This window comes from Nasonia vitripennis, unplaced genomic scaffold (genome assembly GCF_009193385.2).
Source record: "Nasonia vitripennis strain AsymCx unplaced genomic scaffold, Nvit_psr_1.1 unplaced0148, whole genome shotgun sequence".
NCBI classification, from domain to species: domain Eukaryota; kingdom Metazoa; phylum Arthropoda; class Insecta; order Hymenoptera; family Pteromalidae; genus Nasonia; species Nasonia vitripennis.
In genome coordinates this window covers 473,723-498,416 of record NW_022279927.1, presented here as the reverse complement: position 1 = coordinate 498,416, position 24,694 = coordinate 473,723, and the positions used below count along the sequence as shown (strand labels likewise).

General features: G+C 31.2%; 2 protein-coding genes and 2 long non-coding RNA genes across 9 annotated transcripts; 1 reads left to right on the top strand and 3 right to left on the bottom strand.

Moving 5' to 3' along the window:
* Positions 1–3,211: 3,211 nt before the first annotated feature.
* On the bottom strand, positions 3,212–3,997 carry LOC116418284 (ATP-dependent DNA helicase pfh1-like). Its single transcript, XM_031933330.1, has one exon. It carries the CDS (start codon positions 3,995–3,997, stop codon positions 3,212–3,214), a length of 786 nt encoding a protein of 261 aa, XP_031789190.1.
* A 5,795-nt stretch (positions 3,998–9,792) lies between these two features.
* Positions 9,793–14,339, bottom strand: LOC116418282. Its single transcript, XR_004228340.2, has 5 exons — positions 13,853–14,339; positions 13,409–13,580; positions 12,202–13,273; positions 10,459–10,503; positions 9,793–10,365 (listed from the first exon to the last, which is right to left on the bottom strand). It is a non-coding gene; the product is annotated as an uncharacterized LOC116418282 (long non-coding RNA).
* Positions 14,340–14,410: 71 nt separating this feature from the next.
* Positions 14,411–16,512, top strand: LOC116418279. Its single transcript, XM_031933328.1, has 4 exons — positions 14,411–14,751; positions 15,198–15,359; positions 15,441–16,076; positions 16,174–16,512. The coding sequence occupies exons 1-4, from the start codon at positions 14,694–14,696 to the stop codon at positions 16,398–16,400; spliced, it is 1,083 nt and encodes a 360-aa protein (XP_031789188.1). The 5' UTR covers positions 14,411–14,693; the 3' UTR covers positions 16,401–16,512.
* A 339-nt stretch (positions 16,513–16,851) lies between these two features.
* LOC116418281 lies at positions 16,852–19,999 on the bottom strand. 6 transcript variants are annotated; one of them, XR_004228337.1, is made up of 6 exons: positions 19,462–19,999; positions 19,358–19,389; positions 18,999–19,189; positions 18,076–18,272; positions 17,194–17,991; positions 16,852–17,110 (listed from the first exon to the last, which is right to left on the bottom strand). It is a non-coding gene; the product is annotated as an uncharacterized LOC116418281 (long non-coding RNA). The 6 variants fall into 6 exon arrangements; XR_004228336.1 differs by lacking the exon at positions 19,358–19,389 and having other exon boundaries at positions 18,999–19,211; positions 19,462–19,998; XR_004228335.1 differs by lacking the exon at positions 19,358–19,389 and having other exon boundaries at positions 19,462–19,998.
* Between the last annotated feature and the right edge of the window lie 4,695 nt (positions 20,000–24,694).

The following is a 24,694-nucleotide window of genomic DNA, read 5'->3' as shown; positions in this document are numbered from 1 at the left end:
TATATTACTTTGCAAATTGAGAGGTATATTCGGAATGAGTAGAAATCTCAATCTGGTATAGTCAAATTGTCAATAATGTAGATTATTGTAAATAAGTAAAAAAGTCCTTCAAATGTTTGAGATAACAGTATCTTAAATCAATTGGTTACAGGCATTACTTTCACTGAAAATTACAAGAATAAGTCTCGAACATAAGTTTTCTCTTCCGTAAGTAAAATAGATCGCATCCACATTAGACGATACTCATCGACAAGCAACCTTACAGAACATTGATAATTAGTATAAACGATAAAAAACGACTACTTTCTTGTTTTTAATGCGTTTGTATCAAAACTAAGGGTTCTAGTTATTGTTCAAAAATGTCTTTTTACGTTATACTAAGACTAAGTAAAATCGACCTCGACAATATTTGAGCGTTCGTATTAGACTTCTTATGATAAGTAAAATTGTTCTCTCGATGATAAATATTATTTTAATTTATAAAAACTAAAGTATAACGAATAACTATTGAGCTTTATGCGTGTGGAATGGAACTGTTGGTTAGTGTTATATTTTTAAATTGTCAATTGTGGATAGTACTTCGAACAAGTAAACGAGAACCGTTATTAACTTTATTAATATTATTGGAGTTCAGTTGGAAAACAAATAATTCTTTTGCGTAGTACGTTATATATTACTTTGCAAATTGAGAGGTATATTCGGAATGAGTAGAAATCTCAATCTGGTCTAGTCAAATTGTCAATAATGTAGATTATTGTAAATAAGTAAAAAAGTCCTTCAAATGTTTGAGATAACAGTATCTTAAATCAATTGGTTACTGGCATTACTTTCACTGAAAATTACAAGAATAAGTCTCGAACATTAGACGATACTCATCGACAAGCAACCTTACAGAACATTGATAATTAGTATAAACGATAAAAAACGACTACTTTCTTGTTTTTAATGCGTTTGTATCAAAACTAAGGGTTCTAGTTATTGTTCAAAAATGTCTTTTTACGTTATACTAAGACTAAGTAAAATCGTCCTCGACAATATTTGAGCGTTCGTATTAGACTTCTGATGATAAGTAAAATTGTTCTCTCGATGATAAATATTATTTTAATTTATAAAAACTAAAGTATAACGAATAACTATTGAGCTTTATGCGTGTGGAATGGAACTGTTGGTTAGTGTTATATTTTTAAATTGTCAATTGTGGATAGTACTTCGAACAAGTAAACGAGAACCGTTATTAACTTTATTAATATTATTGGAGTTCAGTTGGAAAACAAATAATTCTTTTGCGTAGTACGTTATATATTACTTTGCAAATTGAGAGGTATATTCGGAATCTTTCTAAAAAAAACCTTTTACAAGGTAAAAATGTAGGCAAGTATAATTTTCTCTATATACTCCCACAGTTAATTTTCTATAAAATTCGAGTCTATATTTTATGTATTGATATATTTTTATTCCAATAATTATAAAATTCAACAATGAAATCTAATAATAAATACGCTTATGATAGTTTACAATTTCAGGTAACAAAATAAGTGAAATCTAATTTCTACTTATACATTGTCAAGTATACTATAAAATTGTTTATGACGATGATAATTTTAAATTCCAGTTAAAAAAAGGTGTGAAATCTGTTGATACATTGTCAAGTATTTTTTTTTGCTTTTGCTTAGAAAAATGAAAGCTAACTCAAAATAATAATTATACCTTCAAGGTAATTTCAATTTCATACATTATTATTTTTATAAATACTTGACGGACCCGTCGTCTTCTAGTTCACGGTGTATGTTTATATGTTAAAGACGAGCGTTTTTGACAAACTAGCTAAATTCAAGCGCGCTTCGCGCGCTCAATTTTAATGCACGCGGTTTGTTTATTATAATGTCTTAAAAGTATTCAAAATTCTAACATATATTTCACAATTAAGTAAGCATTAGTATTTGCTTGATGTTTTTTCTTAAGAAGATAAGAAGTATCTTCTAAAACTAAGCAGATTATAGTTTTTGAGGTTAGAAATTCTAACTTAGAAAATATATGACACAAAATAAGCTAGAATGATTATAAACGAAACAATCATATTATTAATTATGATCGTAAAAAGAATCAACTGAATAATAAACCCAAAATCATGATATTAAACTTAAACCATACTGAAACATTATAAATTTTGGCGCCATTCGACCGGATGGCTAGCCATAACCAATCAAATCGAGTTTTAAAAGGCTTCACAACATCCGGTCATCTCTTTTTTAAGAGAGGACAGCAGTCTTATTGTTTATTGAAGCATTTGAAACTTTAACTTAAATGAGTGAGCCTTTAAAAAGATTTTGTCATCATTAACCATTCTCATGGCTTATCAATTATAAATCGAGTAAAAAATGAAAGAATTTCTCAACTATTATTTAATTATTGCAATTTTTAACAATATTATAATAAGAACGATTCACTTTGGGTAATTCATTCAATCGGTTTCATACTTTCATAACTTTATACAACAATCTTGATATATAATTCGCGACTTAAAAAAAATAGTAAAGTCATTGAGATTTCACTCAATATTTGAAAACTTGAAAGGAACAATTAGTTATAATTTCAACTTGTTGATAAAATATTATTAATATTAGAGTACCGTATATAAATTAGTATGTCGGTTATTTTTTTTTTTTTTCACCGAAAAACTATAAGACGACGGGTCCGTCAAGTATTTATAAAATAATAATGTATGAAATTGAAATTACCTTGAAGGTATAATTATTATTTTTGAGTTTAGCTTTCATTTTTCTAAGCAAAAGCAAAAAAAAATACTTGACAATGTATCAACAGATTTCACACCTTTTTTTTTGAATTTATTTTATTTTGATTACGCGCTCAATTCCACAAGCATTATCTTTGTCCTCATCTAACATTTTTAAAAACTTTCTTTTGGCAAATTTTTTCGGACATTTGAAAGAATCGTTAGCTATAAGATTTATATCTTCAGAATCAATTCTACGCAGCATAGCATTCATTTAAAATATCGCACATATTCCTCGTTGGTAACAAACATACAGTATCAGTAGGTAATTTTTCATATACCGCGGCACAATTCTTGCATTATTTCAAGACTATTTGTACTTTGAAAATTTTAGTGTTCCGCTGTTGTAGAACATTGATATCTACATCAGTCAAAAATCCTAACCTTAGTCTACTGAGTATTTCGTTATATTGATTATCATTTTTTTTGCCTCATGTTAATTGTCAGCTCATCGTACTCGAATAAAGTCCACAAATTAAATGAATTTATTGCTCCGATATATTTTTCAATATCTTTTTTCGCAACTTCAACGAAAGCAAAATTTTCTCGAACAGGTGGAAGTTGAAGCAAATCACCAAATACAATAATATGTATTTTTCCAAACCAACCATCATCGCATTCGGAAGTATTGAAGATTTCAGTAAGACGTAAATGAATATACATTAATGTAATATTAGATACCATGGATATTTCATCAATAATAATCAAGTCAACATTTTCCAAGCTTTGCCGTATTTGTTTCAAAGCTGCAGGCGATAGTTCTTTATATTTCGCTGTACACCCATGCTCCACTGGTAAATGTAGAAGTCTATGAATAGTTAAACCAGAAACATTGTAAGCTGCTATCCCAGTAGGGGCTGTAACAGCTGTTTCTTTGTTACGTATTATTTTATTCCATGCGACAATAGTTTCGATCAAGAAACTTTTTCCAGTACCACCTGGGCCACTTATGAAAATTCTCAAAATTTTGTCATTAGACTGTAAGACAGAAGTAATTTTTTTGAAAATATTTGATTGATCTATATTAAACCTTGAGATAGAATTCTCTATATCTGTTTCGTTCATGACGATTTTTTCGGCCATATCTTTAAAATCTTTTATGGCATTCTCTATTTCCATCGGAACACAGCCTTCTGGCAAATTATCTGATTTAGATTTATTTTCTTGCGTTTCCAGCAATTGATTTTGAATAATTTCATTCATCTTTTCCATAGCTTCTCGTATCGTTTCACATTTATCATGATACTTCATTGCATCCATTAATTCGCATTGTTTTTTTTTGAAATGCCATTGTAAAAGAATCTTCCCCATTTTTCAATTCATCGGTATCTCTCCAAGGTTGAAATAGCAGTAGTAGTGAATGATAATAATCTTCTGGTTGATTAATTGGATTATATTTCCAGTGATTTATAAGATAGGGCTTTTTTCGCTTTTTACAAAAGAGACCTCCTGGCATCTCATAATATTCTGCCTTATACACTGGTTTCTTTTTTATTATATCAAACCATTTTGCAAAGTCGTACAAACACAATGAATGTAATTCCTGAGGTCGGTTTGGATAATGGCTGTCAATTAATGAATCATAAAATATATCTGTTGAATCCGGTGATAGTTTTTTTATTTCTTTGAATGGTTTAAGTTTTCTATTTCGTATCATTCTAACGTCTAACCATCTAATTACAGTATCAGTATCTGTAGCATGAAGAGGATGCCCTAACAATGTGTCAGCTGCTTCTATTGCTCCGCACTCCCTGTGATTTAGGGCTCGCATAGAAAAAGACCAAAGCCGACTGCACAAAGACTTATTGGATTGAATATCGGAAAAATCTACAGTACTTTTTTCTCCTTTAGTTCCATAAGAGGATACATATTTTGTTAACAGGTGAGAAGACTCACAAATAAATTGCGCGTCATTATTACCTTCCCAAAGTACCAACAAAGCAGGCATATAATCGTTAATACATTGTTCATCTGGCCCTCGTGGTAAATCATAGAATCTGCTCTTATTTCTTAATTTTCTTTTGTTCGCAATAGCTACAGAAACTTCTCTTAAAACTAATTTAGACGTTATTGGACGGGAAAATCCAAAACGACAAGCGCTCTTGAAACCTGTTTTAGTTTTTTTCTTACGCATACAATAGTTATTATGTGTATGGCGTTGATAAGCCATAACACGTCTGTGAAGTTCCGGTGAAACATGTTTATTAGGTATTCGACATGTAATATTTTGTAAAATAAATTTTTGGATTTCTTTATTAGGGGCTTTACCATAAACGGGTGCGTCATGAATCCAAAATAAACAATGATAATGTGGTAATCCTCTGCCTTGATATTCACAAGCATAATAATAATGAGCTACTTTTCCTATTGGATGAGCCGAAGAAAGTATATAAGCTAGCATCGCTTGGAATCTATTCTGAATATACCTTGAAGCTGACACAGGATCAGCAGCTATAAGTTCGCTAATAGATCTTTTATCGTTTTCCCAACCATTAGCTTCGCGTATGTATTCAGCTAATGCCGACCACATCCACTCACCAGGGCTTAAAGTAATAAAAAACGTAGCTGGTCCATACTCATTCATCATGCATTCTAAATCATTTCTAACCTGTTTCCAATATGCTTCAGTACCTCGCAAACGAGAAAAAATACTTTGTAAATTGGAATCTAATTGATCTTGTTCTAATTTTTCTGTGAGATCTTTTACTGTATATTTATAGCGTGGATTAACAACATTCAATTTATGAAAGATTCCAGCGCTGATTTGTCTTATGTTATTATTAAATAGCAAATAAAATAGGTACTGAATATTCAATCTAAACCGTGGGTGTTTAGATGTCAATCTTGCTCTTATATAATCATAATCCCTCAAACTTACAGATCTTTTTTCATGCTGCCCATACATTCCATAAGGATACAAGTCTGGAAAACATTTTAAATCTAAATCTTCGGCACGGACATCTAAAGCAGTAGCATATATCTGGAGCATCTGATATAATTTTGAATCAGTTTCATTAATTCTTTTTGTATGTAATGGATAAATAGTATACTGTTCATAATATGGATCTGACTGAAACTTCTGTGTTAGTAATGCAGCTATTTGCGGTTTTTCATTTATGTTTGTTTCCTGATCAATTTTGTCACCATTTTGATTAGCTATATTGTTATTTTCAGTATCGTGCTCATGCACATTATTTTGTGTATTATCATTTTCATTATCTGCAGCCAAATCTTCATACTGTAAATTAAGATTTTCAAGAATGTCTTTAATTTGTTCAGGACAAGACGGTATCTGTATATTAAAATACAAAGGATTCCAACGTTTTAACCAATGCAAAGCATGCCAAATTTTCTTAACATCGACATAATCTTCCCAAATAATTTTTCCCTTTGTCGGATTACCTCGTATTAAAATAAACATTTCATGATTAATGTTTAGAGGATCGGTATCTGGACAAATTTTTTTCAAAGTTTCCTCTAAAGGTAACGGTAAATGAAAAGTTCGACCTGTCACTTTATCAATTTTGCAATAATTAGGTAAATTTTTCTTCATCACGGTACCCATTTTAACAACTGTTTGGAAAGCTTTCGCTCGTTGTATCAACATTTTTTCATAAGTATTTAAAGTTTTGATTTCATCAGGGATTTCTTTAACATAAAGTTCATTTAAAACACATGTAGATGGTAATGTATATTTTTTTAACTTACCACTACAGCTTTTACAAATAAATTCATTATTGAAATTTGGGGAATTGTATAATTCTTTTAATCTTTTCCAGTAATTTAGTTTTTCAGGAATATTAACATCGAGCAATTCTTCCACCAAATTCGTTTTATCGAAATATTATCAACAGATTCTATACTGCGCTCACAACAAAGCTTTTCACAAGAAACGCAAGGAATTTTAGGTGGATCCATATCTATTTTTGTGTACGCTTTTATTCCTCGCTATATTTGTCTTTTATTTGAGTTTCGTTTAAGCAAATTTCATACTTAGTGCTATTAATCAATATTGCTGCTTGTTCAGCATTTAATGCAATATTTTTCAATTCCTCGATATCAATATTATTCAAAGCACTTTCGATTTTTTCAATTTGTTTGTAATTATCAATTATTTTATATAAAAATCGTTTGATAGTGCGGAGTTTTGGATAATGGACGGATAAATGTTTAATTTTAAAATTTTGATGTGCATGACAAAGGTTTACTATAACAAATAATCGGATGGCCTTTTTTCTCTGAATTATGAGATTGTGCTGAACAATTATCAATTGTTTTCAAAAATTGTAAGCATTGATATATGTAACATCGATTAAATTTTGAAATAAATTGTTAAGTTCATTCAATACATCCGGATCAACTTTTTTACAATAATCATTACATTGCCAAATTTTACTTTTAATATTTGATTCAATAGTCGGTAAAATATTCATTGTTTGTCCTTGTTCGTTCACAATAATATGTGTTTCTATTTTATCATTAATTTTTCCACTCGTGAAATCGTATGTTGATTCTCCAAAATATCCTTCCGAAGAAGAAGTATGTTTAGGTAAACCACATAAAGCAGTAAGTGCATAAGAACAGTTTTCGTCATCTATTATTGGTTCACCACCTAGTCTAGTTAAGGAAACTTCAATTTTTTCCTTAACATTAAGCAATTCTTTTTTTACTTTTGAAATATGATTATCTCGAACATAAAAAGCAGACATGACCAATTTATCAGCTTCTATCCTACGATCTAATACAGATGTACAATCTAATTTTTGCATAACATTTTGAATATATTTTTCTTTTGTTTGTATTAAATTTTTAGTAGACTGCTTTATCATGATAGATTTGTATTTCTTTGCTATTTTTTTAGCTATACTAGTTTTATTTGCAACTACGCTTCGTTTTAAGCTAATTTCGTGTCTCTTGGTTTTATTTCTAATCAAAATTTTGTTCTTATTCGATTCGTAATAGTTTTTCACGCTAGCTAATCGTTTCTCTTTATTTAAGTGATAATGTAATCTTCGCTTTTTCAAAATTTCTTCTTTATTTTCTTGATAATACTTACGTTTTCTTGATAATTTCTCAGCTCTGTCAATATCAAACTGACGAAGAAGTTGTGAAACAGCAGAAGGAGATTTTGATTTCTGTCGGATATTATTTTTCTTAAATTCATAGTAAGCTTTGTTGTTTTTTGACTTGTTTTCTTTGCTTTGCTTATAATGATTACGTTTTTTTGAAAGCCCGTTATCTTTTGAAATAGACTCTAAAAATGGTGGTTCATAATTAACGTCACTTTCAATATTTTTTGAATTTAAATCCAAATAAACAGTAGATAATTGACTTTTTTTTTCATTATAACTGTTACAGTCAGATGAAAAATTAATGTTTGATTGATTAGCAGGTAAGGAGTGTCTTAAACTGCAGTTGTTAAAAAATGAATTTGATTTTGAAGAGATGCTTTTCTCTGTTAGTCCAACTTTTGTGAAATTGGGTTATCTTGAACCATTTTCTGTGTACTGCATATTTTATTATTAATTGCATACAACTGTTTTTCATTAATATGTGAGTTATTATGTACCGAGGCCTTACCTACGTTTGTATCATTATGTTGTTTATTAACAGTGAAAATATTAGATTTAGAGAAATTGTCAATGTGCCGTTCATGTTGTTTTTCAGCTTTAATAATTGGCACTACATTAATGGACGGTTCCTCTATTTTTTCTAAAAACAATAAATATGCATCTTTGGCATACAAAGGCCATAAGAATTGCTTCAGTTCTGAATCACTCACTTTTAACCATTTATTTTTGTCACGTAGCATATTTGTGTAATGACCATGGTAAAGGCTGTCGCCATGATGAAATATAACACTTATAACTTTGAAATAATTATTATTTATTGAAACTGTTTCATCTGGCACATTTTTAATTTTTAAATTAGTATATTTTGATGGCTCACCGTTCTCGTTAATTTTAAATAAGTTCAGTTGCAAAATTAAAAGCTCATTATCTGTAGTCAATTCCGTCTTCTCAATTTTTTTATGTTGACATCCATTGTTACAAGTAATGTCTGTAACATTCCAACTTCCTACATTATAATTCACGAGGTCTTGTAAACTTAATATCTCCTCATTTTGTGGAAGTGCCAAAGGAAATATATAGTTTAGAGTAGGTTTTAAAAAATTAGTTTCATTGCAATCGGGACATTTTAGAACAGTATTCAATTTATGATTCAATAGATCATGTAAAATAATAGATTTCTCACACAGATGCATAATAAATTCAGCAACATCCTGTTGAGCTCTAATGGTATACTGCTTATGAGTATATGCTCTAAGAGCAAAAACATCAACAATCTCTTTTCTGATATAATTTTTGAAAAAAACATTAATCCCTGTTAAATCTAAAGTTTCATTGAATCTCAGTCTTATAGGTTTACAGTGCAATAAGCTTTGTAAAGATGAGTTTGCATAACAAGATACGCTATCATTATTTAGTAGCCCAACAACATGAACACAATCATTAGATATATTAGGACGAACTTTAGTCATTACTGAACAATATTTGTTCTGAAACGTGTTATTTTGTAGTACCGTGCTCTGCACTTGACCAGCTTTTGTGCTAAGAGATTTTAATAAAGAAGTTTTATTTGCTTGTCTTTTCAAAAAAGGTTGTGAACTTATATGCTTGTTATTGTCAAAAATTATAGGGAAATGGGTAATGAGATTATTTTCAAACATTTCATAAAGATGTTTACGTAATTTGAGAGAATCATAACAAATTTTAGCAGGATTTTTTTGGAAAACCAACGACGTTGCAAATGCTATTGCATAAACACCGCAATCATCAGAATTTGGTTGATTCTGCACTGTAGGATAATAAATAGGAATTTGGTCAAAATATGGAAATAACTTTCTTAAAAATATTTGATTGCACTCGTGCAAATACTTTTTATTTAAAGAATCATATATAAAAATAGATTTGGTATCATAGTAACAACAAATCCAATGACCATTAATACATTTATTACACAAATCATCACAGCTATGTAATATTTGGACATGGAGAACGTTTCGTGATATAGGTTTTATACGGCTCGAATTAGGATCAAGCATTACATTTGTAAGATACAACGTAGAACGTGGTTCAAAATAGTCTCATTAGACAGCATGCTATGAAATTTATCAATATGTGTATCCTGTAACCGAGATCCATCAAGAATTCTTGACATTTCATCATTTTCAAGAACAAATATTTTTTTTTGTTTTTCCATTTCAAATAATAAAAAACACAGAAATTTATTAAAATTTTAGAACATACAAAACTAAAAATGGGCACACGAAGCTGCCAACGTATAGGGGCGCACGAAGCTGCCAATGTAGGGGCGCACGAAGCTGCCAACTTAGGGGCGCACGAAGCTGCCACCGTAGGGGCGCACGAAGCTGCCAACTTAGAGGCGCACGAAGCTGCCAAATCAGAGGCGCACGAAGCTGCCAACTTAGGGGCGCGCGAAGCTGCCAAGTTTGGGATGCACGTAGTTACCAAAATGATTATGGTAGAGACTTGATGGCGATCCAAACCCTGAAAAAATAAATTATATATCAGTAGTGACAAATTATTCAATTGATTATTTTGAAGGATTTATGAGCGAAAATTAAAAAAAAAGTAGCTTACTTTCTCTCAAATGATATCTTCCGTTTATTTCGATCCAAAGTATTCCTGTAAAAGTTTTATGAATGATGTAATGAAATAAGACATACTACTTTATACGAAAGAACTACATAATTTATAATGTTCATAAGACAAAATATTTTTTAATTAAACAGTTCATGATAAATTACATTGTACATTATGGTGTCCCTTATTTAGAAAACTACCTCTAGCGACTATAATCCTGGTAATATGGATTTTTCAAACTTAAAAGTTTTTTTTTTCAAGGGAAAAGTAGGACTCGTAGAGGCACCTGTTAGAAGGGCCAAAAAAATTTCAAAAAAATTGAAAACATTTTTTGATCTGAGCCCGGCGCTCTTCGCTAGAGGCGGTTTGGTAAATAAGGGACACCCTATTGTACATGTACATATTCTTTAAGTAAAGCTAACCATAAATTATAAAATAAAAAATGATATTTATTTTTGTATATATGTTAAATTATTTAATAAATATATATTAAACTATTGAATATACTCAGGTACACTTAAAAAAACTTTAAATTTGTATTATTTTATTTTTATTTCAATTCTGGGATCGAAGAGCCCTAAGACTTTACAAACAGGCTTGAAACACACATAATTCTGTTATCTATAATTTAAAGAAAATGTTAAAAATGACAAATATTTTGTTTAAAGTGTAGATAACTTTTTAAAAATGAACTTATTTGCAAATTCCCACACTCGGACCAGAATTATGTATATATTTCATGCCTATCTGCAAAGTTTTAGTGTTCTTCGATGCCCAGAATTAAAGTATGCGGTGAGTTAAAAAATGAAAATTATGAATTTTTGCCTTTGAAGTCATGTTTTACCTGGTAAATGGCATTTATAAAAATTTTAAGTTTTTTAAAGTGTACCTGAGTATATTCAATAGTTGATAATATATATTTTTTAAATAATTTAGTATATATATAATATACATATACATTACTTTTATAATTTAAGGTGGTTAGGCTGTTATAGTCCACTACCCGATCTTTACAGTATTTCTACAGGTATGTCAATAAACAACATTTAACTAATGATCACAGATAATATATCCATTCGAATTTATCAATGTCAATTTTCTTCATTCGAAAGTAACCCTAATCCACAATATTTACAAAATGTATGTACTTATAATCTACCAGTATGTTTCATGTTTTTAACTGGTCCTAGTGATCAATCTTTATTTATTAAATTATAAAATGATAATGTACGACTATCGTGTAGATTATTGTTATTTTCTAATAAAATAAATAAATATATGGATGAATTAGCAGAGGTTAACGTTAAAATGTAATTTATGGAGCTGGCAAATTGATATGCGTCAAATAGGTAGTATTGGATTATAACAGGTAAAGATATTATATACAGTACATTATACATGTATATGATGTATATATTATACTCATCAAGATTACAACAAAAAGTTATGCTTATTATTTGAATGGTTGGTGATTTTCCAAAACTCTAGTCCGTATCTTAAATTCTAACCTCAACATATTGTTGTTCTACCTGCACCAAATTTGTTTTTTTCGAAATTAGAAATAATTGATTGAGATATATATACTGCCCATCATCCCACCGAGCAACCCAGCAGAAAAATTAACACTTGGGCACTTATAATAAGCCTCAATTTTCTAGCAAAGCACATAATCTGCTTATATACAATTTTCAAAAAATAAAAAGAAACTAGACTTATAATAATTATATAATAATTACTTACTTTGATACTAAGAAATATCCTTCTTCACACATGCACAGGAGTTTTCTCACGATTTTTTGTTGAGGAGGATTCTGGAAACAAAGAGATCCGCACCTAGCGATAGGCACCATTAAAATAACATGCCGATTTTAGTTTTACGTTCAGGTATATCCACCAGATTCGACTATATATATACCTGTATGTATTAGCTGATTATCCGCGATCCGGCAAACAAAGGTTGCACGCGCGCCATCTGCTAGGGGAGCGCCAAATTCAAATAGATTACAACTGTAGTGTAAATTAAACAACTTCATTATCTACTTATTTTAAAAAACACAGACAGACGGAGAAGACTAGTATACATATTTATTGATAGCTAAGTAATGTGTAATGTGTGCAGAATTATATTATAATTTTTAATTCATATATACTCATTTTAAGAAACACAGGCAGACAAAAAAGACTATTAAATCTAAAAATAATCCAGTTAAAATTTACGTACGATACATATATGATTTGTGTAAGATCAGTTTTTTAAAATAAAAAATCAATAAAATAATAATACCTGATGCACCTTTTCTAAAATGATGTCTACCGATGGAAAAGATATATGTATATAATAAAATATATGTAAAGATATATATATTATGTATCTACAAAAATGATGGAGTAAGGAGAAAATAAAAAAAACATCATCTAAAAAATATAGTCCACTTAAGTAGGCTACAGTGCGTATGAAAAGAATGGTACACAAATAAATGTTTAAATAAAAAATCAGAAAATGTTTTAATTCATATATTGTTACATTATTTTAAATTAATTGTTATATTAACTTGTATATAGTTACAGCAAGATGTTTGTTCAAATTATTCACTTTTGAAATCATTTCCTCAATTTATAAAAATAACCAAAACTATTGTCACTTATTATTATAACTTCTTCGACATAAGTATAGGAAAATTAATAAAGAATTATTATACAAATGTTCCCTTCACTTAAAAAATCTTCTCTACTTCATTCGTCAACCAAATAAAGCCTGTTCTTATTTGATCCAGTCATTATCCGAGCACTGGGAAGGGCGCATCTGAGTGATCTATTTGAAAAATAATATATACATTTTAAATTATCGTTGTGAGATATAAGAATTTTTGTTTATAAGTATTATTATAAATATTTATTTTATGATTATTCAAGCTTAACATTCTTAATCATGACATTATTTCCTTACCCCAACAATACTATAAAATAGATTAACGTCTATCTCCATTGACAAAAATTCTAGTATCATGAGTAACGTATACAATTTTTGTAGAGTTCATCCAAAGTTAGTGCATGAGACACGCATCACTGATCAGTTTTCCAACAATCTCCAACAGTATTTTATTCACTATTGCCAGCAACTGTAACAAATTTAAAAATAAAAATTAGAATTTATCATAAAAATGCATGCACGTTAAGATGAAAACAGTAATTGAATATGATTGTGACAATTTATAAACTTGTTGAACGATAATGAAACACATAAAATGAAATACACGATGCATAAAAAAGAAAGAAAAAATACTTGTATGATTTGATTCTCAATAAGCCTTACAGATCATTTTTTGTGTGCGAATAAAAAATGTATATGCTTCTCTTTGTTATGATGCAAATATTATTGTTTTTACCTTACCTAACAAGGTCAACTTATCCACTTGACTCGCAGTAGTTACAACACCATGCAAATTATATTTTTTTGTATTACTTAGTTGCGCATGAACACATTTATCAGCTGTTGAATAATTGTCGTTTTGATTTATAAAATGCATACAGCATTTATGTCATTGAATTTGATTACTTATTACCTTTTAGAATATCCTATTACAATCCTAAAAAAAATACCAATAAAAATGACACAAAGTATTACAGTTCAATAATAATAATCAATAAAAAGGTATTATAAAGTTTTAACTTATCTGATAAATAAAATATTGTTCCTTGTTCAAAATTCGTGCGACTTCTTTTTTCTACTCTTTTATTTGTACATCATGATTATATCAAACATTCAAGTAAATATAAACAAATATGTGAATGTTAGAGGGGTATTAAACAAACTGATATTCAAATTCAATATTTGTAGGTTAAGTTTTGAGTTCTGAGCAGTTTATTTTAAACTATCTGTTGAAGAAAATTGGTACTATTGCAAGTACAAACTGTAGAGTAACCCAACAGTGCCCTCAAGCGGAGCTCGGAGGTCCGAATAGACCGTGTCTTGCGTCACATGCATTGTACATGGGGGAAAGTCCGACGGCCGGAACTCGGAACGCGGAACTATGATTCAAATTTTGACCACGCGTGGCGCTGATTGCTCCTTATAGTAATAAAATCGGCGCGGCAGCCGGCAACCTAGCGCACGTGATGATCTCCCGCATTGTCCTTTGTCTCTATCCGGCCGTTATTTCAAAAAAAGATTCGGACGTGCACATATATCGGCACTGAGAGATTTGTGAAGCTTCTTGTTTTCTTCTTGAAAAATGAGCGAAAGGCAAGGCCTATTGAATAACATGGCTGATTTGAAAATTAGGAATGAAGGTAAGAAAAGGTCCTTTTATAAAAGTATTAGTAACAATTTCAAAGTAAACGCACGCACGTATTCTTAAAAAAGTGTAAAATCTTGTCCAGTTGCAATTTTTCTGTAATTTCTTTATTGCGATTCTTCATTTTATTGCAATCAAAACAATGGTTTTTTGATCAGACTGTCTAAAGCCCTTTTTCGCGTTCGCAAAATCGTACAAGAAAATCTGTAAAATAAAGGGAAAACCAAGTTCGGTGTTTCTCAAGGGCGGTGTTACAGTTACATGAGTTATTTTTTTTTACGTGAACATAAACATTTAAATAATAATCCTTTGGGGAACTCTGAACTTGATTTTCCGTCGTTTCTTCGCGTACGCAAAAAGAGCCTTTAGATGATCGTTTTTTAATATTAAATTAAATTATAAATCATTCAAAAAGAATAAAAAAGATATCTAAATTTACAGAAAATGAAAACTTGAATGGTAATCAAGAAGAATTTCTTGATGATTCCGACTTCGAAGTGGATAATGATAGCTTAAATGGCAACCAGCAAGATCGTCCTGATGCTGATTTAGACGTAGAAATGAGAGAAATGGAGGAGTTGATAGAAAACCCTCCAGATCGTTGTAAGTCACACTTTGCAATTTATTAACTATGTTGATTTGCTATAATTTATATTATTCTATTCTATTTTTAATTTATGTCAGTTATTCTACAAGGACCTCTGCACGGTCAGTACAATGGAATTGCTGGACACAGACCATTCTTAGGCATAGGTGCTGCTGGTAATGCACAAGAACCTCTGCAGAATCAGCAAAATGGCATAGCTGGACAGGGACCATTTCTAGGCCAGGGTGTCGCTGATGAAGCTCAAGGACATTTACAGGCTCAGCGCAATGGCATTGGTGGCCAAGGTCCACTGCTAGTAGGCCCGGGTGCTGCTGATGGAGCTCAAGGCCCTTTGCAGGCCCAGCGCAATGATGTCGCTGAACAGGAACCATTGGTAGTGGGCCAAGGTGCTGCTAATGGTGCCCGAAGACGTATTCAGGGTCAGCAAAATGGCATCGCTGGAAATCAGAGACCATTACAGCACCAGAGAGCTGCTGCTGGTGCCCGAAGGCCTATGCAGGGTCAACGTAATGGCTTTGCTGGACAAAGACCATTACAGCCCCAGAGAGCTGCTGCTGGTGAACGAAGACCTCTACAGAACCTTAACAATAATGGTGTTGAAAGACAAGGAAGAAACGCTGGAGGAAGACAACAGGATGAAGCAGATCATCAGGGAAGCCCAGTGCAAGGAAACGCTAGAGAAGAGTTGCCTCTTAGAAACCAAGCTCAAAATGGTTTGTAAAATTTTTAATACCAAAATATTAACCCATATTTACAGAATAATTTTTTTTTTGAATTGTTAATGACTTATTATGTTCATTATAATTGTAGGTATGAAACGTGGAAAACGAGGAGTTAGGGGTGGTCGTAAACTAAGAAAAAAAATTCCACTCAATCCTTATCAACAAGGATTAAAAAACGTGGCAGAACTATTTCTTAACATGGTAGAAGAAAGCACCAACCGCACAAGGGCAAGGCTCGAAGGAGAAAGGGAGTTGAGAGAGAGAGAGTTGGCTGAAGCAGAAGAAGAAGATTACGAACAAGAAGAAGAAAAATAAAATAAAAATTAGTTCAGAAAATATGCATGCATTTAAAGAAGTCTAAATTATTTCAATAAAAAGGTGTGACTAAATGCATGGCTATTAAATGTCATTATATTTAATCTTTTACTTTATTATAAAATAATACTTGAAAATTATAGTTAATACTTTATTTATTAATTTATGCTAATCAATACTAAAAATAATAAATTTTGATGTAACAGCCTGCGTACATTAGAGAAAAAAAATAAAATCAGTAAAAATGATGAATTTAGTTCTCAAAAAGTTATATTTGGATATCATTTCATGTATTAATATATTAATATGTTAAAAATTCTTTATGATCTCTCTAAACAGCAAAATCGTAGATGTTTTATGATTTAGATTTGAATTTTGTATTTTAACTTGAGAAACTATAAAGTTGTAGTCATTTGCCAAAAATAAGTAGATGAGTAAAAATACAATGCGATTATATCATTTCAAATTTTTATTTTATTTACAAAGAAATTTTTCATATAAATTAATTGATAATTTTGCTATTTGTACGGAATATAATTCATTAACAGATTCAACTTTTAATTTTATTAAATGCTGATAGTTTATAACAGCTCTCGCTGACTTCTTGAATTATTTTATATTATTCTTATATTTTATGTATAGCATCCTCATACTTTGAATAAATCCATATGTTCATTCTTGAATTGAGTTTTTATTTTCATTCCTGATAGCTGCAAAAAAGGAATGTTTGTTATGTAACACTTTTTATACTCAATAAAATAACGATTATAAAATAAAATAAAATGCAGCTTACTTTGTAATATTTTGGCATTGACTTAATTTTGTAAGGATCTCGAGCTTACTCAAAAACACTGGTTAGCTTGATCCAAGTTTCTCAAGATATTTGAGAATGCACACACAATGATATCAGTAGCTTTACTAGTTTTAAGGCGCCTGGAAGGTACAGCATCAGAAGGGTAGAGAGTTTCAAATTCAAGTAATAATAGTTGTACATAATTGTCAATTTTTTTGTCTGGATAAGTTTACAATGATAACTCCTTGCTAAAGACTTCCTTTTGCTGGTAAAAAATATTGAAGTCCTATAAATTTTGTAGGTTAAATGTTTCCATACAGACTTAAGATCCGATGTCACTTTGAATAGTTATAAGATGATACCAATTATAAAGCAATCGATAACTATTGTGATTCGTTCACTAGTTTATCCAAGAAAAATCTATGCAAAAACCAACCTTGTAATGGAATATTTGGCTCCTTCTTATCCTCAAATTGATCTTATTCTGTAGAATTTTTTGCAGTCCAGCTGATTCCAAAAGTTTTAGCACTTTGAATTAAAACTTTCAATTTGTTCCCAGTACTGAAATTACGAATCAGATAAAAGTTTGCACTACTTCCAGTAGTAGATAGGTAGTACATCACAGTTCCACACCTAAATTTTCTATAGGAAAAATTGCTACCAGCATGAATTTATCAGGCTTATGTAGTAGCACGTTAAGCAGCAACCTTTTTGAAATTAAAAGTTTGAAATGAAGAACTAAGCACTGGAGAACGAACTCTCTTGGATTTTGACAATGTATGCTGTTGATAAATTAACCTAGAAATCAAATGAAATAATTCAGTGAACCTAAAGAAAATAAAAATAAATATCCTAATAGAATAAATTAAAAACAATAACTACCGTAAGAATTAAGATACATAGTATGTAAGATGAAGTGATTAAACTGAGAAAAATATGATCCTGCTGCTGCAAGTGCACAACTGTTATATGGTTTACCAATGTTTACAAATGTCCTCTTGTAGACCTCTCGTGACTCTTATTGACTGGTTATCATTATCCTCCGTATCTACTTTATGGATGCTGTCTCGTCTATGAACCTTAAAATAAGAATACAAAAGGATTTACACACAAATTATGACTAAGATTATCATTAAATTTTAGTAAAATTAAACAAAAAAGCTAAAACTGATATTTTTTCCATCTTCTATACTAACATGAACAAGTTATTATTACTAAAAAACAATACAATATTCTGTAATTAAAAAGTCATATCTTTGAATGAACAGCGGCTTTTATTGTGTACACTTCATTCCTCAATATGCAAAACATTTAGAATGTATGCTGAGCTCGTGTAAAAATGAACTTTTTAATAATTTTTGACTAGGAAGTCACCACGGTGACCAAACGTTCTTTGATGCATGCATTTTGAGGCACAGAATTCAAATTTGATTGTTTTCAAGCTTCAAAATTCTAAGATTTATTTTTATTAAATTGTTAAATAACAAAACACCTGATAATATTTGAGCACAGAAATCATAAAATTTAGATTATACTCCTCAAAAAATATAAAAAAACATATTTATTACTGTTGTAAACTCATATCATATATATGGGTAATTCTGCCGTAAATGGCTCAGATTGCGTCCAAGGCTTGTATGCGAATGTTCAATGGAAAAACTATGTTCAATCTGGGTCTGTTACTGCAGAATCATATCAAATTCATATTATACGCCTTAAAAAAGATAAAACCAAAATTGAAAACAGTTTTCCACAGTTTGAGAATACAACAATTTTTTGTTAGGTTTGTATTAAAATCATAATACCTTGTCCTTGCCCTATTTGATTAAACCAAATGTGTGGAAAAGTAAAGCCAGTAGCAACAGCAGCATAGTTGAGAGCATAGTAAAACAGCCAGTTATTGTTCTTACGATGATGCCTCTTAACCAGTCACCATTCTCATTTAACCCGTTAATTTGATTGACTGCTGAAAATGATGGAGTTTGTCGCACTGAAACTTGAGGCCAAGCAGTCTATTACTGTTATTGTTGGATTTAAGATGGAACAGTTTCTTTTTATACCACCATAATCAATTAAGTAATATAAACTTTCACAATATCTTTTCTGCTTATATATATATTACTGACAGTGCTTAATGTACATAACCAACATAATAAGTAACTACCTCCATGAAGCAGTTCGCACTCCAAGTAGTAACTGTGATGTTAAATTATGTATCACTAACCATGCTTAATATACATATAACCAACATCATAATGAGTAAACTACCTCCATGCAGCAAATCGCACTCCAAAAGTGGTAATTGTGATGCTAGTATAGTATCTTGGTTAAAAGTATTAACTTTTTCACTCACAAATTATAATTGATTGATTCAACATAGATTTGTTTATATTAAAAAAAATTTTAAATAGCAGAAGACCGGTTCTCTCTTCTCTGATGACTACATAGTGATGTATATATCGTACGTATACGTATACCTAGCCTTACTTTATAAGCGGAAGTCACGTGACCGGAAGGCTGAAAAATATCGGGAGACGAAGACCGCAGCAAGCGAAGCGAAAATAAACTCGCAAATTTCATTTATTTATAACTCATTGTAGAAAGACTGTTGGAATATAAATCTTTTTTTATGTGAAAGATAAGATAAAAAACTTTTGCATAAGTACTTCTAAGCCACATGTAAGGTTAAAAATCCGCTTTAATAAACGAACAGGAGTTGAAGAAGTAGCAATATCAAAGTATATAAGGGCCGCCATGCAGCGCCCGAAGACGCGTACGTACTGTTAGTTACTTATACTTGCCATCGTGGCGCTGTCGCGCCCCTTGATACAAAATCAAAAGTCAATGCTAAGTGTAAGCACATAAAGTGTTAACAATACGAAAGCAAAAAAAAACAATTATATGAATTATTATTTATTTCCAACCAAATAAAACTTTAAAAACTAGCGCGCCACACGCGGCCTTACGGTATATATGCGCCCTCGCCCGATCCACCGACGCTCGCGCTCGCCTTGATATTCGTGCGAGCGTCAAGCAATCAATTAAAACTTTTGGGCCACATAGGGCGTGTCACACCGAAATTGTTATCCAATTATATGTACCAAAAATCGTTTCTAGGGTTCTTGTTTTTGTATAAGGCTTTTGAAAAAATGTTTGTTACAGTAAAAAGTTGTGTTTAAAATATCTACAACTTTTACGTTTAAGTTTTTCATGTATAATGTATAGCCTCAAAGTTTTATGATGAATACTGGTTTATTGCTATAAAAAAATCGATTTTGGCCTGTTAACTCGAATCAAAAGCATTTTCACGCTTAAGTGTAAATAGGAAAAAGTTGTATTTCCTCGAGATCTACAACTTTTCTTTATAACTTTTTTTTGTACAATGCAAAGAATTCGAGTTAGAGCCAAAAAACCGTTTTTAGCGATTTCTCACACATTTTTCGATGACAAAACTATAAGGCACTTCCGTGTCGCGGTCGTGCCTAAAAACGCGCCTATCTATTTACCTCATGGGTGGTGTGGAAAAAATAGAAAAGTAAAATTTAAAGTTAAATTAATAATAATAGTGTATTGTGCAACTAGGGAGGAAAATTGGCTTTATCTAGCGAGGGTAATGTGAGCACAAGTGGGAGTCGAAGGCGCCATAGGTGCCCGAGATTGACACGAGTGCTCAAAACATCACCCGAGTCTGAAAAAGCCACTCCCCAAAAATTTTGAAAATTTCAAAAATTAAAAAATTTTTGAGATTATACGCTTACTGCATATATTCATCTTACAGTATCCATATAAACTATATAAAGTGATAAATATATTTATATTTTATGTATAATTTGATTAGGTGTTTGAAACTTGCAACAGGACAAATAGCTCAGGTAGTAAGACATTGGATTGTCAAGTGGAGGACAGGGATTCAAGTCTTGGTCAGGAATATTTTTTTTCTATTTTATTGCAATTTATTTATATGAATTATCAATATCATCAAATATTTTATAATTATTCAGATGGAAAATAAACAATTTATTTTAATATCAACAAATATTTAAATTTTACGAGTGATTTCTGACGTGATTTTACACGTTATATATCACGTAATAAATCACGCCAAATAATTATGTGATAAATTACGTGATATATCACGCGAGAAATCCAGTGATTTATCACGCGATTAATTATGCGATTATTCACGTGATTTTTTTTCGCCAGGGATTTTTCTTATTTTGCGGGGGGGGGGTATACACAAAATAACTATATATAACTATATAATATAGGTGTGTGTATGTATGTATATATACATATATATAAATTTGTATAACATATATTTAAATATTATAGTAAACATATATCAAGTGGCGCGGTAGCGCCACAAAGGCGAGTTTGAAAAGCCTGCGGCGACCGTGACACTATTTACTTCTATATCGGGTACTCAAATTTTCAATTCAATAAATACAAATATTTACATTATTGTATCTAAATTATTTTGGCGTAAAATCATATTTGTATGCTTAACTATGATTTCCAACCGATATATTGCCAAGAAAGCAGTTTTTTTTACAATAAACAAGCATGTCTCAACAAAAATGCTAAAATTTGTTTGGGATTCTTCAGCCCAAATATTCCGACCATGAAGTTGGCCGCACACCGCTAGTGTTAAGACCGTGAATTTAGCCGCACATATTGCTTTCTCACATTCTTATACAGGCTAGTGGGATTACTGATGTACCGATGGGATTACACATATACCGACCAGCGGGACTACGAATGTGATTTCATTCTTTTTTTTTTTTTTTAATATCAAGTGTCGCGGTAGCGGTAGCCAGGGTAGCCGATGACGACGTCTAGGTGGAGTGCACCGTAGTGTTTTTGTGTCTAGGTGTACAAATCATTCAAGGAAGGTGTCCAGGTGTACAGGGTGGCCGATGATGAGGTCAAGGTAGTTCGCCCCGTGTTTTTTGGTGTTTAGGTGTAAAAATCATTTAAGGGCGGTGTCTAGGTGTACAAGGTGGCCGGTGACGAGGTCTAGGTGGAGCGCTCCATAGTTTTTGGTGTCTAGGTAAATAAATCATATAAGGACGGCGTCTAGGTGTGCCGGGTGATTGATGACGAAGTCTAGGCCGTAGTTCGCCCCGTGGTTTTTGGTGTCTTAGTGTAAGAATAATTTGTGGACAGCAAAAATGTACACCTATCTAAATTTTTTAACATGCTTTATCAATCATAGTCATAATACTAATATTTTGCGACAGAACAATCAGTGTTTTTATGGTTATGATAAAAATGTTACAAAAAGACCATGGTTAAACGGTGCTTAAGACGCTTACATTTTATTTTTAGGACAAATATGAAATACGCAAAATAATTTACTTCAAAGGACTGAAATCTCTAAAAGAAATTGACTTTTAGAAAAGTAAAAGGTTAGGGGAGTTTGATATATTCCGCAACTAAATGACATATAAAAAAGAACTGAGATAAATCAAACAAAGTTAAGTTAAATATATATTTAATCATAATAAAGCAAAAGATTGTTCTGTTCAATTAAGGGCTTACTTAATTTAGAGTTAAGTTATATATTGATCCATTAGAAACAACTCTCAAGATACCTACTACGTAACTTGCCATGTCCGTTTCATTTTGTTTTCTGGTAAACAACTAAAAGTTTCTTTTTATGTATTAGAACGTGATACACACACCTTAAGTACAATAAAATAGGCATGACAAGTTACGTACGTAGTAGGTATCTTGAGAGTTATTTCTAATGGATCAATATATAACTTATCTCTAAATTAAGTAAGCCCTTAATTGAACAGAACAATCTTTTGCTTTATTATGATTAAATATATAATTAACTTGACTTTGTTTGATTGATCTCAGTTCTTTTTTATCTGTAATTTCGTTGCGGAATATATCAAACTCGCCTAACCTTTTACTTTTTTAAAAGTCAATTTTTTTTAAAGATAATACATTAATGAAAGTATATAATTTACTGTAATGTTTGTTTAAAACATCTATTTGATTATAGGTTACGGTTTATTTAACGAAATTTATATTGTTTAATATTAATTTATCTTTTCCTACTGATGTAAGTGCTCTTTATATAAAGAAAATGATTACATAGCGATTTTTGTCATTTCATATTCACAAACACATAGCTTTGAAGAAAAGAGCATATCTGCACAAATAATTATTTGAGAGATAGAGAGTGAGGGAGAGAGAGAGAGAGAGAGTCTGAAGGTCAGTCTTAGGAATATGGAGATGAGGCGCGCTTGCTGCGCGAAAGCTCTGAAATATTCAAGGCCCAGTTCCTGGCGCTGCAGACTGAGCGCGACAATCTCCTCGTCACCGTCAACGTGATTATTTTAAGAATGATAAAATATTAAACAAATTATCGTCACATGTATGCTTATAATAATATTATAACAATGATACATTTTTCATTTCTATTGACTTTATCTTTCAAATATCCCCATAGAAAAAAATCAAGAAGATTTAGGTATGGGGATCGTGGCGGCCAATTAATTCGGCTACCTCTCACAATCCAACGATTTGGAAACATATTATCCAACGCTTTTTGCACAATAATCGCAGAATGTGCAGGAGCTTCATCGTGCTGAAAGTACATATGTTGTCTGTCCCGTGCAGGCACGGCTTGCAATAACTCTTCCAAATTCTCTTGAAGAGATCTGCAATATATTTTACCTGTTAGCCTGTTAGACAAAGTTATTGGGCCAACCTCAAAATAAATATTAATATTAATTGTTTGAAAGAGATTATCGTAATATACAACAATTTTATTAATTACGCTGTGTCTATTCGCACAAAAAATTCACGTACCCACGTAATTACGTGTCTTTAAAACTTGACTTCCCGAGACCGAAAAAGCTATCTCTATGCAGATGTGAAATTTCTGTAGTTTTAATATTTTTAAAATTTACGTTTATTAAATTCACGCTGAAAAATTTACGTTTCTTATATTTAATACGGAAAATTACACGTACTGATTTTTACTTTAAAAAATTACTGCTTTTGAAATTTTTCCTTAAAAAAATACGTCGGGAAGTCGAGTTTCAGAGACTTGTAATTACGCGGGTATCTGGACGTTTGCTGTGAATAGACACAGTGCTCTCTGTGCATTTACCTACCAAAGTTTCTCCAACGATTCCAGCCCATTTATTTCCTGAAAATCTATTTTGGTGACTAGCGACGTGCATTACATGTGGATTGAATTCTGCGTAAAAATGATTGTTATGGGAATTAAAAGTTCCATCTCGGCCGAATGTCAACTCATCCGTGAATAATATTCTTTGAATAAAACCATTAACATTTTCATGCTCTTGCAGTATCCACTGTCAAAATTCCAACCTGAAATAACAAGATAGCTATGAATTCGTATGTGCACGCGTCTGCGAAATTGCGTAGGCATGTATCTGTGTGCGAGTGTGAGAACGTGTACGTTTGTGCTAACGAGAGAGTGAATATATTTGTTTGAATGGCAGCACAAGATCAAACC